The 12,445-nt window shown below is 41.2% G+C and overlaps 1 protein-coding gene across 7 annotated transcripts in view; it reads right to left on the bottom strand.

The window, feature by feature from the left end:
- Nucleotides 1-12,445, bottom strand: part of eps15l1a (epidermal growth factor receptor pathway substrate 15-like 1a) — a 44,572-nt gene that overhangs the window by 17,927 nt on the left and 14,200 nt on the right. For 4 of the 7 annotated variants that reach the window (XM_072659757.1, XM_072659759.1, XM_072659758.1 and 1 more), the window contains exons 13-24: nt 11,638-11,723; nt 10,182-10,214; nt 9,940-10,012; nt 8,289-8,450; nt 7,433-7,630; nt 6,537-6,701; nt 6,180-6,285; nt 5,869-5,919; nt 3,542-3,678; nt 3,376-3,436; nt 2,174-2,256; nt 1,767-1,896 (exon numbers count right to left, since the gene is read on the bottom strand). In XM_072659757.1, the coding sequence (XP_072515858.1) occupies nt 1,767-1,896; nt 2,174-2,256; nt 3,376-3,436; nt 3,542-3,678; nt 5,869-5,919; nt 6,180-6,285; nt 6,537-6,701; nt 7,433-7,630; nt 8,289-8,450; nt 9,940-10,012; nt 10,182-10,214; nt 11,638-11,723 (1,285 nt within the window). The remainder of the gene's footprint in view (nt 1-1,766; nt 1,897-2,173; nt 2,257-3,375; nt 3,437-3,541; nt 3,679-5,868; nt 5,920-6,179; nt 6,286-6,536; nt 6,702-7,432; nt 7,631-8,288; nt 8,451-9,939; nt 10,013-10,181; nt 10,215-11,637; nt 11,724-12,445) is intronic. The other 3 variants (XM_072659760.1, XM_072659761.1, XM_072659762.1) reach the window with 2 other exon arrangements.

Raw genomic sequence — 12,445 nt, 5'->3', positions numbered from 1 at the left:
CCTCTACCTGCGTCAAACCAGCTGCCACCTACCAGTCCGGCCAGCGGGCCCCCCCACCCGCCACCACCCATGGCGGACCGGCGGCTGACCTGCCTGCCACTGCTGCCTGTTTGGTGGCCGTGTTGAAACCTAGATGGACTCGTGTCTGTCTGACACTATTAATATCACCACTATTAACTGTCTGTGGTATCTGGTTTAGTAATTTTTATCATTAATGTTTAAATAGTCTGGCCAGAGGAGGATGGGTCCCCCTTGTGAGTCTTGGTTCCTCCCAAGGTTTCTTCCTCCAGCTCTGAGGGAGTTTTTCCTTGCCACTGTCGCCGTTGGCTTGCTCACGGGGGTCTTTGATCCTTTATGTTATTTCTTCTTTCTTCTCTGTCTCTGTCCTTTATTAAGTACTAATTATGTAAAGCTGCTTTGTGACGACAACAGTTATAAAAAGCTATTCAAATAAATCTGACTTGACTTGATTAATACATGTTTAATTAGTTGAGGAATATTAAGGATTATATATATATAATCCAACTATGAAAACTTCAGCACCAACTGCTTATAAACAATTCAGCTAAAGGCAAAAAAAGCTAGTCTTACAGTCCTAAAAGAAAATAAAGGCTCCTGACTGGTTCCTAGCTTGGGCAGACAGTTCTACTTGTATTGAATGTATGCTAAAGTCCTTCAATATTAACCCTACCGCCTTGCTGTCTTAAAAATGAAGGCTCCTGTATAGTTCCAGGTCATGACATGCAGTTCTGGTTATATAATATTTAGCTTATGTTAATGTTCTTTAGTTTTTGAAGGTTAAAGAAGGTTCTGTCCTCATTAAAAATAGAAACAGAATTTTTAAGTGTACTATGTCAGGTTTTATAGATTATAATATTGATCAATACAAGCCATTTGCAAAGATTTGTAATCCTTTATTTTGATTTTGATTTTAGTCTGATACGGTACTTAACTGTAACCGACCAAGTTTGCCAGTTTGCCAGTTTTCACAGTGGCCAACTGATGCAATACATTTGTTCAAAGGTTGTTTGACTCAAGACAAACTTCCAAACCAAACATTTGTATCCAAATAAATATAATAGCAAATGTATTTTTAAATACATTCGATGTAAAATAGTATTACAATTATTTTATACAGCATGTTTCTAATGAATCTATGCATTCCAAAGCTCATCATTTATAATGTGTATGTATGCATGTTTGTTTTAGTGATATTGACTTCTCCCTGTTTCTCTGGAGGCTTAGTTAGAACCGTGGATTAAAACTAACCCCGCCCTGTGGAGGATGCGCTTCAGCCTGGCCCAGTTCTCACTATGAGTTGTTTACATGCTTCCAAAATGAGCTCTACTGCAGTCACCAAGAGGTTGGTTTAAATAAGAAATGTGTGTCCGTTCTGGCACTTATACAAACACACACACACACACAACTCTGCATTTAAACACAGCTCTCACTACTGTCACACAAAAAGTCTGCATTTCCATTTTTTATGTGTTTTTTGTTTTTGACATTAAGAATGGACCCATAGAAATGTTCCAAAATTACTTAGAGTTTTTCAATTTGTATGGACGTCTATTGAAATTAGACGAATTAGATTTTTGGAGATACAAGGTTTTTGCATGACAGTGACAATATGATGGAAAAATATTTTAGGGTACAAAATTATGTTTTTGTTTAGGTTGTGCCTCCCCACCCCACCCCACCCCACTGGGTCTCATAAAAGCAGCTCAGTCTGACCCGGTGGTGTTGTCACAAATTTTTAAACCTACCGCTGGGTGGCTTGGGCCGTGGCGGGATGGTCTTCTTCGGCGGGAGCGCTGGAGTGTCCTGCTTTCGGCTGAAGAGGTCGTCTACAAAGCCCGGCTGTGTTGAACCACAGGTAGGGAAAGGGAGGTCACTCTGTCACAGACGCAGGTCAAGAATTCAAGCTCATTAATTGCTAATTCAGTAATATTCAGGCAATAATCAATATTCCTACACCAAATGACGTGAAAGCTACGTAATTAATGCAATTAATTAAAGGAAAAAAAAAAAAAAAATATATATATATATATATATATATATAAAAAATATATATATATATATATATATATATATATATATATATATATATATATATATATATATATATAATAATAATAAATAATTTACATGCATAATGAAATGGTCCTCCTACCTTTGACATCTGGCTGAAGTCAGCAAAGCCACTGTTGCTGCCAAATGAGCTGCTTCCAAAGGGGTCCAGAGTGCCAAAGGGATCTGCAGGCAAACGCAGGGGAGTACACTATAAACTTCTGAATAACCAAATCAAATTATTTCTGATAATTCTGTATATAACGTTTTGCATGGTTTGGTGTATGTATAAATATACACAGCTGTCACGAAAAAAACAGCATATCTAAAAAAAAACGGGAACTTCACACAAGGAGGAAAAAACCTTAACTTTCAATGGAAGTCAATGTAAAAAGATTTTAAGTCATTCTTAAGTACTTTTAGAGCATTTCTATTGGTCCACTGATCCTGAAATTCTAAAACAATATAAAGGAACAACAGCCAGATTCATAATATGGAGAAAAATGAAAGACAGAAGAAATGGAGAAGATATGTATATATATGTAAGACTAAACATGCTTTGGTGAAAGAGACGTTTCTCACTTCATCAGCGTACTCCTTTGCTGCTGTTTAGTCTGCATTAGAACGACATTACAAAAAACAAAAGAGTGCCTGATCTAAAACTATGTTTAAAAATGTTTATCTGACAAAAAACAGGTCATGGAAACTCACTGGTGAAAAAAAACAAATTGCCACATCTACTTCAAGCGATATTTCGAACACACCGAAGTTATCTTCAAAGTTATATCTCTCGTTTTTTTCTCTACCCCACCACATGTAGGAAAAAAAAACACTTCCTGGCATCGTACATGTATATAAAAAACACACACACAGTCTGCAGTAGAACGTGTTTACTGCAACATCAGAGGAACGTCCCATCTTTTCAGAGTGGTGGAGGGCCTGAGTGGATGGTCGGGACTCTGAGCATGGGAACCGTCTTAACAGCTTCTTCTCACTTCTGCTCTCGAAACACTCTCGTCACCTTCTCCGAGGCCTCCACCGGGCCAGAAATCACCCTGGGGCATAAGGTGTGAAAACAGCCCCCGCCTGCATTGTGCAACTCTTACCACAGTCCTTTCTCAAGGCACATCTCAGTGAACAGAGAGACTTTTAGGCATTGCCCTTTTTCACTGATCTGGGGCCTGAGCTGGGATAAGATGGGTGTAACCGGTATTTGGAGAGCGAGGAAATATATCATGTCAGTGTGGAACCCATCAAAGAGCAGGCACTAGGCTTGAGATGACTCAGCAGGAAAGGAACAAGTACCTGAGCCTTTCGGTTTGGGACTGGTGGAGGCAAATGGGTCATTGCTTGAAAAGTGATGAGGCTGCAAAGAGAGCAGAAAAGAGACGGTTAACTGAACATGCTCTGTGCTGCGTTTATTCAAAATGCAAAAGAGTGACTTTGCATCACTTCCTGGGTGATTCTTTACCTTAGCCGGGAGAGTAGCACTTTTACTGAACGGATCAGAGCTGGTGAAGGGGTCGGCCTTGGCCGGACACTTGAAGAAGTCTTCTGAAGTGGTCTTGAATGGGTCGGTCTCTTTAAAAGGATCTCCCCCAAACGGATCTGAAGAACAGTGTCATGACTTTGTGAGCAGACACAGAATCACCACTCTGTCTTTTGCTCATCTTTCAAGTTTTATCATGTGTTATGATGTTTTTTAAAACCCCTCTACCCCTCCTCTTTCCAGTAATACTGTAATTATTTATTTATTTATTATTTGCTCATTTTTAATCCAAAATCTCACATTTTAGCACAATTCAATTACATTTGACGAAATTGGAACAATACCTAATTCTTTTTTTCCTTTTTTAAATGCAATTTTAACCCTGATTTCAGTAAATTCCAATCATTACCCAATCCTCACCCAATAGCTAGGACCCTATCACACAAAGGCAGCAGCACTGAGAAGGTGAAGGCTAGCAAACAATTTTCCTGCGTCACATGAAGCTCCACACCATCTTTTAAAACTCTTGCCAACACAGCATTACTGGAGTTCAACACGCTTGAAGGCTATAAACACTATCCGCTAATTCTAGGTGGGGGCAGTAGTAATTAAGTTACAGGACAGTAATAAGCCGGAGCTGTTGGGAAGCATCTGATGCAAAACTTGAGTATTTTCCATACTTCAGGTGTCCCATAGATTCTCCCACAGACTACATCTACAGACGAGTTCCAGTTATACAGGTCAAAAACAAACCTATTATTTTCAAACGAGTAGCAAACATGAACCTGAACATGGAAATTTAGTGCTCAGTGCTGCAGTCTGACGTTTCTCCAGCAGAGGATGCTATTAGCATCGCTTTTGCATTGGTCATTTAAAAATAAGCAACTGCCATGATTCAAGAGGAGGTCACAAAGGCCCAAACTGACTGCGGGCACATTATAGATTAAATATTGTGCTAATCGCACAGGCCTCGTATAAATACAAAACTGTCGGCTCTTTCCCAAGTTGTGTTTTGAAAAACTTTTCATTTTGGCCAGAAAACACAAAACGTTTTAAGTGGAACGAGCCTAAGGCTGGCACATGTAAGCTACATTCCACTAAAACACCCATAATATTTAAATAAAATATAAATTCATGATCAAATTCTGAGTTTAGTCACAGCACTAAATAAATTCTGATTCACTGCCCATACTGTACCTCCGACCCACCTTCTACACCCTCACAAACCCACTCTTTACCAGTTCACTCACCCACCGGTTACACAACACTGCTTAGATGCTACACTTTCAAAATGACCCCAGTTTACACTTTCAGAATGACCCTAATTTAGTATGAGAGTTGGAGAACTGAAAGTTACATATTAGAAAGAGAGAAGTGTGCCAGTATAACTGAACATGATGCTGCAATACATGTCAGCCATGGAGTGCCACACTCACGCCTTTCCTTAAATCGAGCTCGTAGCCTGTTACCAGTGTAAATACAGTGTCTTATTAATTTTCTGTGTATTTTAGAGCACAGGATCCGTTATAGACACACAGTCGTGTGAAAAAATGAGAACACCCCATGACAACCTTTGTCTTTTGGAACATAAACATATCTGATCTTCATGTGATCAATACAACGAGATAGAGGTAATATAACTAAACTCACTCACAACCTTTTTTAAAACCATTGTAAAATGTAATTAATCAGGTACAGGTAAAAATCCTCATTCAATCCTCATAAAAGCGCACTGGACGAGGGGTGAGGGAGGTTTTCAGTGGCAGGACAGGGAGCTAACAGACTTCATAAATATTTGGGGGCAGCCACAGGAGGCTGCTGCTGCAGCGTCAAAGGAAAATAAAAAGCTTGAAAAGAAACAGACAGCTGAAGTGGGCGTGGTCGAAGTTTGTACGCCTTCTCCGTGATGAGCCCAGCTGTCAGCCACTGGGACGCCCGAAAACCCGGCGAAGCTCTTTTGCACATGTGCATCAGGTTAAGAGCTTGACCACTGTTTGACAATGAATGTTCAAAAGAGACAATCGGACAATCGGGTCAGCTGGTACGTAAATGTAGCCTTAGTTCGGTTTGCTCTTATTATCGAAGTGAGTGGCATCACCACAGTCGGCTCCAGTCAGTACCATCTGCCCAGATGTTTAAATATGTGTAAAAGACAAAGGTTTCCAAGGGGTGTCATATATGTCATGTGTTATAATTATATGATATGTACATAATCTATGCTCTCTTTAGAAAACGTCATTTTTGGTGCATCATACGACTGTACATTTACACGGCACTCTTCCCGTCATGCATTAAGCCAGAGTGGATACCTGTAGCTGTGGGAGGCTGCTTGGCAAAAGGATCATTCTGGAAAGGATCACCTACAGGAAAGTGGACAGAGATGGAGAAAGTTCAGTAGCCATAGAAAGACAGATCTGAAAGCCATGCCATGCCAACATGACACCCCAGTGCTCTGCAGTGACTTCCACTCAGCTCAGAGAAATGGGTAGCCTGCTGGCGAGTGAAGGCAGGGGCCTCGTACGATCAAACATGCAAGGAGACAGAGAAGCAGTGGGAGGCAGCAGATGAGCGATGAATAAAGGAAGGAAGGAAGAAAGAGAGAGACAACATGTGCAGCAACCTTTGAAAGGGTCGGATTTGAAAGGGTCTTCAGACTGGAAGGGGTCTGTGTGCATCTCTTGAGAGTTGCTGTTGAACACATTGGTCTTCACTTTGAAGGGGTCCTCCTGAAGGCAGAAGAATTGAAGTGTTAGCACTGAATAAAGCAGGCCCTTTTTACACTGGACCAAGACCACCTCTGCTCTTGGGAGTACAGCATAAATGTATTTCAAAATATTTACTGACTGTATTAATTGTAGGGTGAATTAGCCTAATTGCAATGACTCACTGTAAACTAGAACTCATAATAAACAATAAAATTATGGAATGTAACCCACTGCTCAAAAACCAACCACTGATAAGACTCCAATGATCTTACCATGGCCCCAAAGCCTCCGTTCTCCTTCTCAGGGAAGCCCTCGCTCATGTCAGCCAGGTTGGTCATGCTGCCCCCGTGCGTGCCATTCAGAGCGCTGCTGTACTGCTCGATGCTTTTGCTCATTTCATGCTGATTGTCCTGGATCTGGGACAGCTTGCTGCGAGCCTTCAAAACAAGTCATTCTATTATTGTTGCATTTTTATCATCTGACATTTTGTATGATTAGCCGTCGAAATAATCTGCTAATTATATGATTGCTAGCATAATAGGCCGAGGCAGCCCTACTCATCAGTCATGCGCTTATCAGTTCAGGTGAAAAGTCGTGAGCCGCAGGTTTTGATTATGGCTCACTTGGTATTTCACAATATCACCGCATTCCTCCACCCTTAAATACCACAGAGGTTTGCATATTGTGGAAGCTACACTGCATACTGTACCTAAACATGAGGTACCTATGTAAGAGTGTAGCACCCCCTAGTGTGCGCTAGTGAAACATGCAGCGCTAGACTCTTACACAACCTCCACTGATCATACCAGCTGGCACGCAAAAAACACTGCATCTTGGTTGTACATAATCTGAATCTGGCAGCTGTTCTTTACGCTATGTCAGAAGATTATGATGACCAATAGAAATGACTCCACATCTGCTCGGAATAAGCTTTTTACATCAACCATACACTGAAAGTTGACGAATCTGCAATTTTACAGACCATTTTTTGTATGACAATTACTATTGAGTGTGGCATCTTCTGTTACTTGATGTTTAGGACCTTAAAGTCACTCTCCATCATTATAAATGACTTTGTTTACATCAGATTTTCTGCATGCAATAATTCCCTATAACTGCTGTTTCCTCACCATCAGCATTTTGTGATTCAGCTGTTTACTCCACTTACCTGGTTGATCTCATCCTGCGTGGCCTTGAGGGACTTGATGATGGTCTCCAGCTGGATCTTGCCAGCCTGAAGGCTCTGCTCCAGCTGGCTCTCCTCCTGCTGCAGTCGGCTCAGGTCCGCTTTGGCTCGACTCAGCTCCTCTTCCTGGTTCAACAGGTCGGACTCCTGAGAATGGATCTGGGTCTGCAGAGAAGTGATCTGGACACACAAACACACGTTCTGTTTAGGGAAAAGGTAGGACCAACATTTTTGGACAAATCTTGTCAATGTTTATTCACAAAGGCGTGTATGTATTTGCACTTATTAGTTAATGAATAACAGGCCTACAATTAAATGTAAAAATATAAGCATATGGTTGAGGGGTTTAGTTCTGCAAAATAAGTCCAGACTGAAAAGTGAAAAGCATGCAATGCCGCTGATTTCTCATCCTGGTGGACCCACTGCACTGAACATTTTAGTGTTTACCTGCTTCCAACACACCTAATCCAGCTAATCAGATGATTAACAAGCCTTTCCTGAGCTGAAGGTGGAGCTGAAGGTGGTGTAAGTGCAGAAAGCATCTTAAATGTGAACACCAGGGTTGGGAAACACCTCCTCTTAGCCAATACAAGTTATTAATATACACAATATTAAACACAAGCTCACTTTGTTGTAAACACTTAAGTTTGCATGATCAGCTTTTATAATTTTATAATTAATGCATTTTTAATGTGACTTACTGATGTTTGAACCTCATGTTGAACATGTTCGAAAGCAAATAATTAGCAAAAGAAATCTCTGTTTTTAATGATTTACTGTTTTTTGAATGCATGGGACCTTAAAACATCAGGTTTGCAGGAGGACGGCATGACTTTACCATTTGGGACTCCTCCTGGCATTTCTGACGGACTTCATTGAGCATATCCTCCAGCTTGGCCTTCTGCTGGTCCATCTCATCTAGTCGGTCCTGAGCGTCCTGCTTCTGGGCCTCCAGCTCCTGTAGACTACACGTCTCCCGATCCAGGTCATTCTGCATCTCCTGAAGATCAAAACCAACAAAGAGTTACTTTTATATTTATATAAAATAAAATAATGTGATATTCAATGATCCTGATGCTGATTCCAACACTACTACCACTAAAGTAGGTAATGTTATACATCTCAAAATAGCCAGGTTTATTCAACCTATTGAAAAGTACATAGATGTAAAAACTGCATTAAATCTAAGGCTCTGCCAGATGTATCCGAATGTTTTAATAAAAATAGAGGTTCTTGTCTGTGTTTTGGCCTCCTGTCCACACGAAAGCGCTGTTTTTGGTCTCTGACAGGGAAAATAGAGCTTTATGAAAATGCCCAAGTCACAACGCATGCATGTTTGTGGCTGAATCTCAAATACCTCCTTACTCCCTATCTAGTGAACTACATAAGTCCTAAAACTACACTGCCTACATACAGATAGCTCTAAATTTCAGATCCCCCAGATATAACTGAATGTAGATACTGTTCTATTATATATACAGATATATAAATAATGTTCTATCCTGATTTAGAACCCATAACTTCCTGACTTGCATAGCACACTACACAGGAAGCAGTGTGTAATTTGGGATTAAACCTCTGTGTTCTTTTCTTTCTTCTTGGTGTTTTGAAGTTTCTTTTTCTGAGATACTACGGACCCAAACAGTGCTAGCAAGTGTTTTCATGTGGACAGAAATATTTTCAAATATAATAATATAATTATTAATCTTAATAATATGAATAGAATTAAATAAACTCTTTAACTTATGGACAAAAGTATTGGGACACCTGCTCATTCATTGTTTCTTCTAAAATCAAGAGTATTGAACTGAGCTGATCCTGCTTTTGTTGTTTTTGAGTAACTGTCTCTACTGTCCAGAGAAGATGGATTTCTACTAGATTTGGGAGAAACACTGCTGTGAGGATTTGATTGCATTCAATAACAAATGCATTAGTGAGGTCAGGATGTTGGATGACCACCACCCCACCTCGTCCCAAAAGTACTGGATGGAGCTTCACCTTCATCATGCCAGAAAACACAGTTCTTCTTCCACTGCTCCACAGCTCAATGCTGCTGGGGGTTTCACACCCCTCTAGCCCACGCCTGGCATTATTAGGCAGCATGGTGCCGATAGGTTCATGTTTATCTGATTCTTTTGGCAATAGACAAGCGGTGTGTGTGCATTAGCACATCTGTGTCAGCAATGAATGCGGATACTTTAGGACATATAGTGTGTATATATAAACGCCTACATTTAAATACCCTTAACTAAAGGCATGCGGTGGGAAAGGTTCTTCCCCCAGATCCATCAGCGCCCTCTTCTGGCCACTCTGTGTTTACCAACGTGCCAAAAATGTGCTTACATTTTCTTAGCATTTCATTTTATTTTTATAATTATTTTACATGAAGGTTTTATGTTTTTTTGTTGTTGTTTTTTTATCAAACATCACATTTTCCCTCCATATTGTGCAGCACTACTAGAAAAGCCAGACGTGCCTGGCTCGTTTACCTGGACTTCAGTAGTTTTGTGTCGGATGGCCTCCTCTGCTTCTCTAATGTCCTGCTCCAGCGTGTATTTCTCCCTGATCGCCGCAGACAGACATAACAGCACAGAGAGAGACAGGACACAGGACCTCATCAAACCTCCTCAGCCAATGAAGAAAGAGCACAGATTCAACTGGCCAGACGTGCCTCCTCCACACAAACACCATCACAGAAACTAAAACCAAAAGAGCTGAGAGAGAGCTTTACCTGAGCGTGTCCCAGTGAGTAAAAGCGAGTGTGCTGTGGCAGCATGAAGAGTAAGTGGCGAGAACAAAAGATTTCATAAAACACACGTTAAAGGAGGTGGGTAGAGGAGGTGAAGATGAGGCTACGTTCGGCAGAGAGAGAGGGAGACACTCATCCGCCACCAGGAACAGGCGTTCTGCTTTACCTGTCCTTTCTACACTCCACAGTGTGCAACTTAGCGACGCTCGCTTACGTCCTAACATCTCTACGGAGCAACCAGTTTCAAAGGGACACACTCACTGTGTGCCAAACTACAATCTCAAACACCCGAGATGGCAGAAGGAGGCATGCTGGTGTTCTTCAGGAGGATGGACAAGTAGATAACAGCAATGAACACCCTTCATATGAAGCCTAAGGTCCAAAATGAGGTCCCCTTGCTGGAAGTAGACTTCTCCCACTGCTGGTATAAATACACTACATGGACATAAAAGTATTGGGACACCTGTTCAGTCATTGTTTCCTTTATAATCAAGAAAGAGCAGTTGTCTCTACTGTTGTCAGGCAAGGCTTTCTACGAGATTTTGGAGGGGCATTGCTGTGAGGATCCTGGGTGATCATTACCCCACCTCATCATCCCTAACTCATCCCAAAAGTGCTGGATGGAGCTCCACCACTATCATTCCAGAGCACATTCCTGGCATTAGGCATTCTATCCTATTCAATAGTACTTCTCTACAAGCACTAGACAAGCTGTGTGTGTGTGTGTGTGTGCGTCTATTAAGTAACGGGCGCAACTTAAAGTAGCTGAATGCATTCATTAGAAGGGGTGTCCACAAACATTTGGACAGATAGTGTATTTTCATACATTTTTCCATCCATGCAAGTGTGACACCTTGAGGTCCACTTGCAACATGTTCCACACACTGTTTCCGATATTGTGCCCTTTAAGACAATTATCTTAGACAGACAAGCTCTGTTCTGATCTGCTGTACCTTTAAGATTTAGGCTAAAACAAAGACCCGGAACTGGATTAGGATTAAAATAACAGATACCCGATCCAATAAAACACACCTGGACTGGATCGGGACCGCCCTAGTAATTAAATGTTAAAACTCCTAACAAAATCAAATCATTTTCAACACTGTCTGTTTATAAAATGCAATATGTTAAGTATATTACTATCCACAGATAATATTATTAATAATAATATTTAACAAATGTTTAAATGGATCAGTAGCCTCATAAAAAGCTACGGTCTTCAAACTTGGAAAAATTAATTGTGGAGAAATGAATTTTAGAGTTTCTTTTTATCTCAGATATATACCCCCCCCCCCAAAAAAAAAAAAAATCTTGTATCTTAAGGCTAAGATTACGTAATCTTGTAGAATGACCATGCACTGTATGTCATGTGACCGTGCCAGCTATAGTCTGCTTGTCGCTGTGGACTTGGCACTAATTGGCACTAATGTAAACATACCTCTGCAGCTGAGCGATCTCCTGGCTGATATCATCCAGTTCCTTGATTCCAGTGAACTCGCCAGACCCCACAGAGCTGGAGCTGTCCTGAAGGATGTCAGAACACACACACACATACATGCAGTTCAGCTTTTACCTTTTCTCACAGGGCATGAAACACCACAGTGCCACGCAAACAGAAGGGCAGAAGAACACACGGGAAGCCACCACGACAGGAGAAGAGAGTGCACAAGGTGCTTGGGCTCCACCTCCACGTTCCACACACTGGGAAGGCAAGGCACATCACCATTCACAGCACCCACTGGGCTCTCACAAATGCTTTTCAGCACGCCACCTCTGCTAACGGGCCACTGAAAGCATTTGCTCATATTTCTTTGTACTTTTTCTGTGTGCAAATGTTACATACCCATAACTTGTACATTATTGCCTGATGTAAGAATAATACATCAGCAGCGTTAAATACGGAAAAGAGAAATATGTGATGAGACTTCCTCCATGGCTTCAGCTCCTGAACTGCATTTCTACCAGTAAAGCACCACAAAGCTTAAGGAGAACAAGTCAAAAACATGTATGATGATGTTTTTTTCAATTAAACAGCAAATTGCATCAATCCTGTTATCAACCTGAACCGTTAGCACACTACAATGGACAAAGCTATTGGGACACCTACAGGAGCTTTTATATGACGTCCCTTTCTAAACCCATAGGCATTAATATAGAGCCGGCCCCCCCTTTGCAGCTTCAAAGCTTTGCAGTCTGCAGAGCATTGGAGGCTTTTCTGCACTATGCTCTGAGCTCAGCACTCGGCC

Source organism: Salminus brasiliensis, chromosome 17, assembly GCF_030463535.1.
Source record: "Salminus brasiliensis chromosome 17, fSalBra1.hap2, whole genome shotgun sequence".
In the NCBI taxonomy this organism is placed as follows: domain Eukaryota; kingdom Metazoa; phylum Chordata; class Actinopteri; order Characiformes; family Bryconidae; genus Salminus; species Salminus brasiliensis.
Note: the sequence above shows the minus strand (reverse complement) of the source record. Positions and strands in the feature narration are given on the sequence as shown.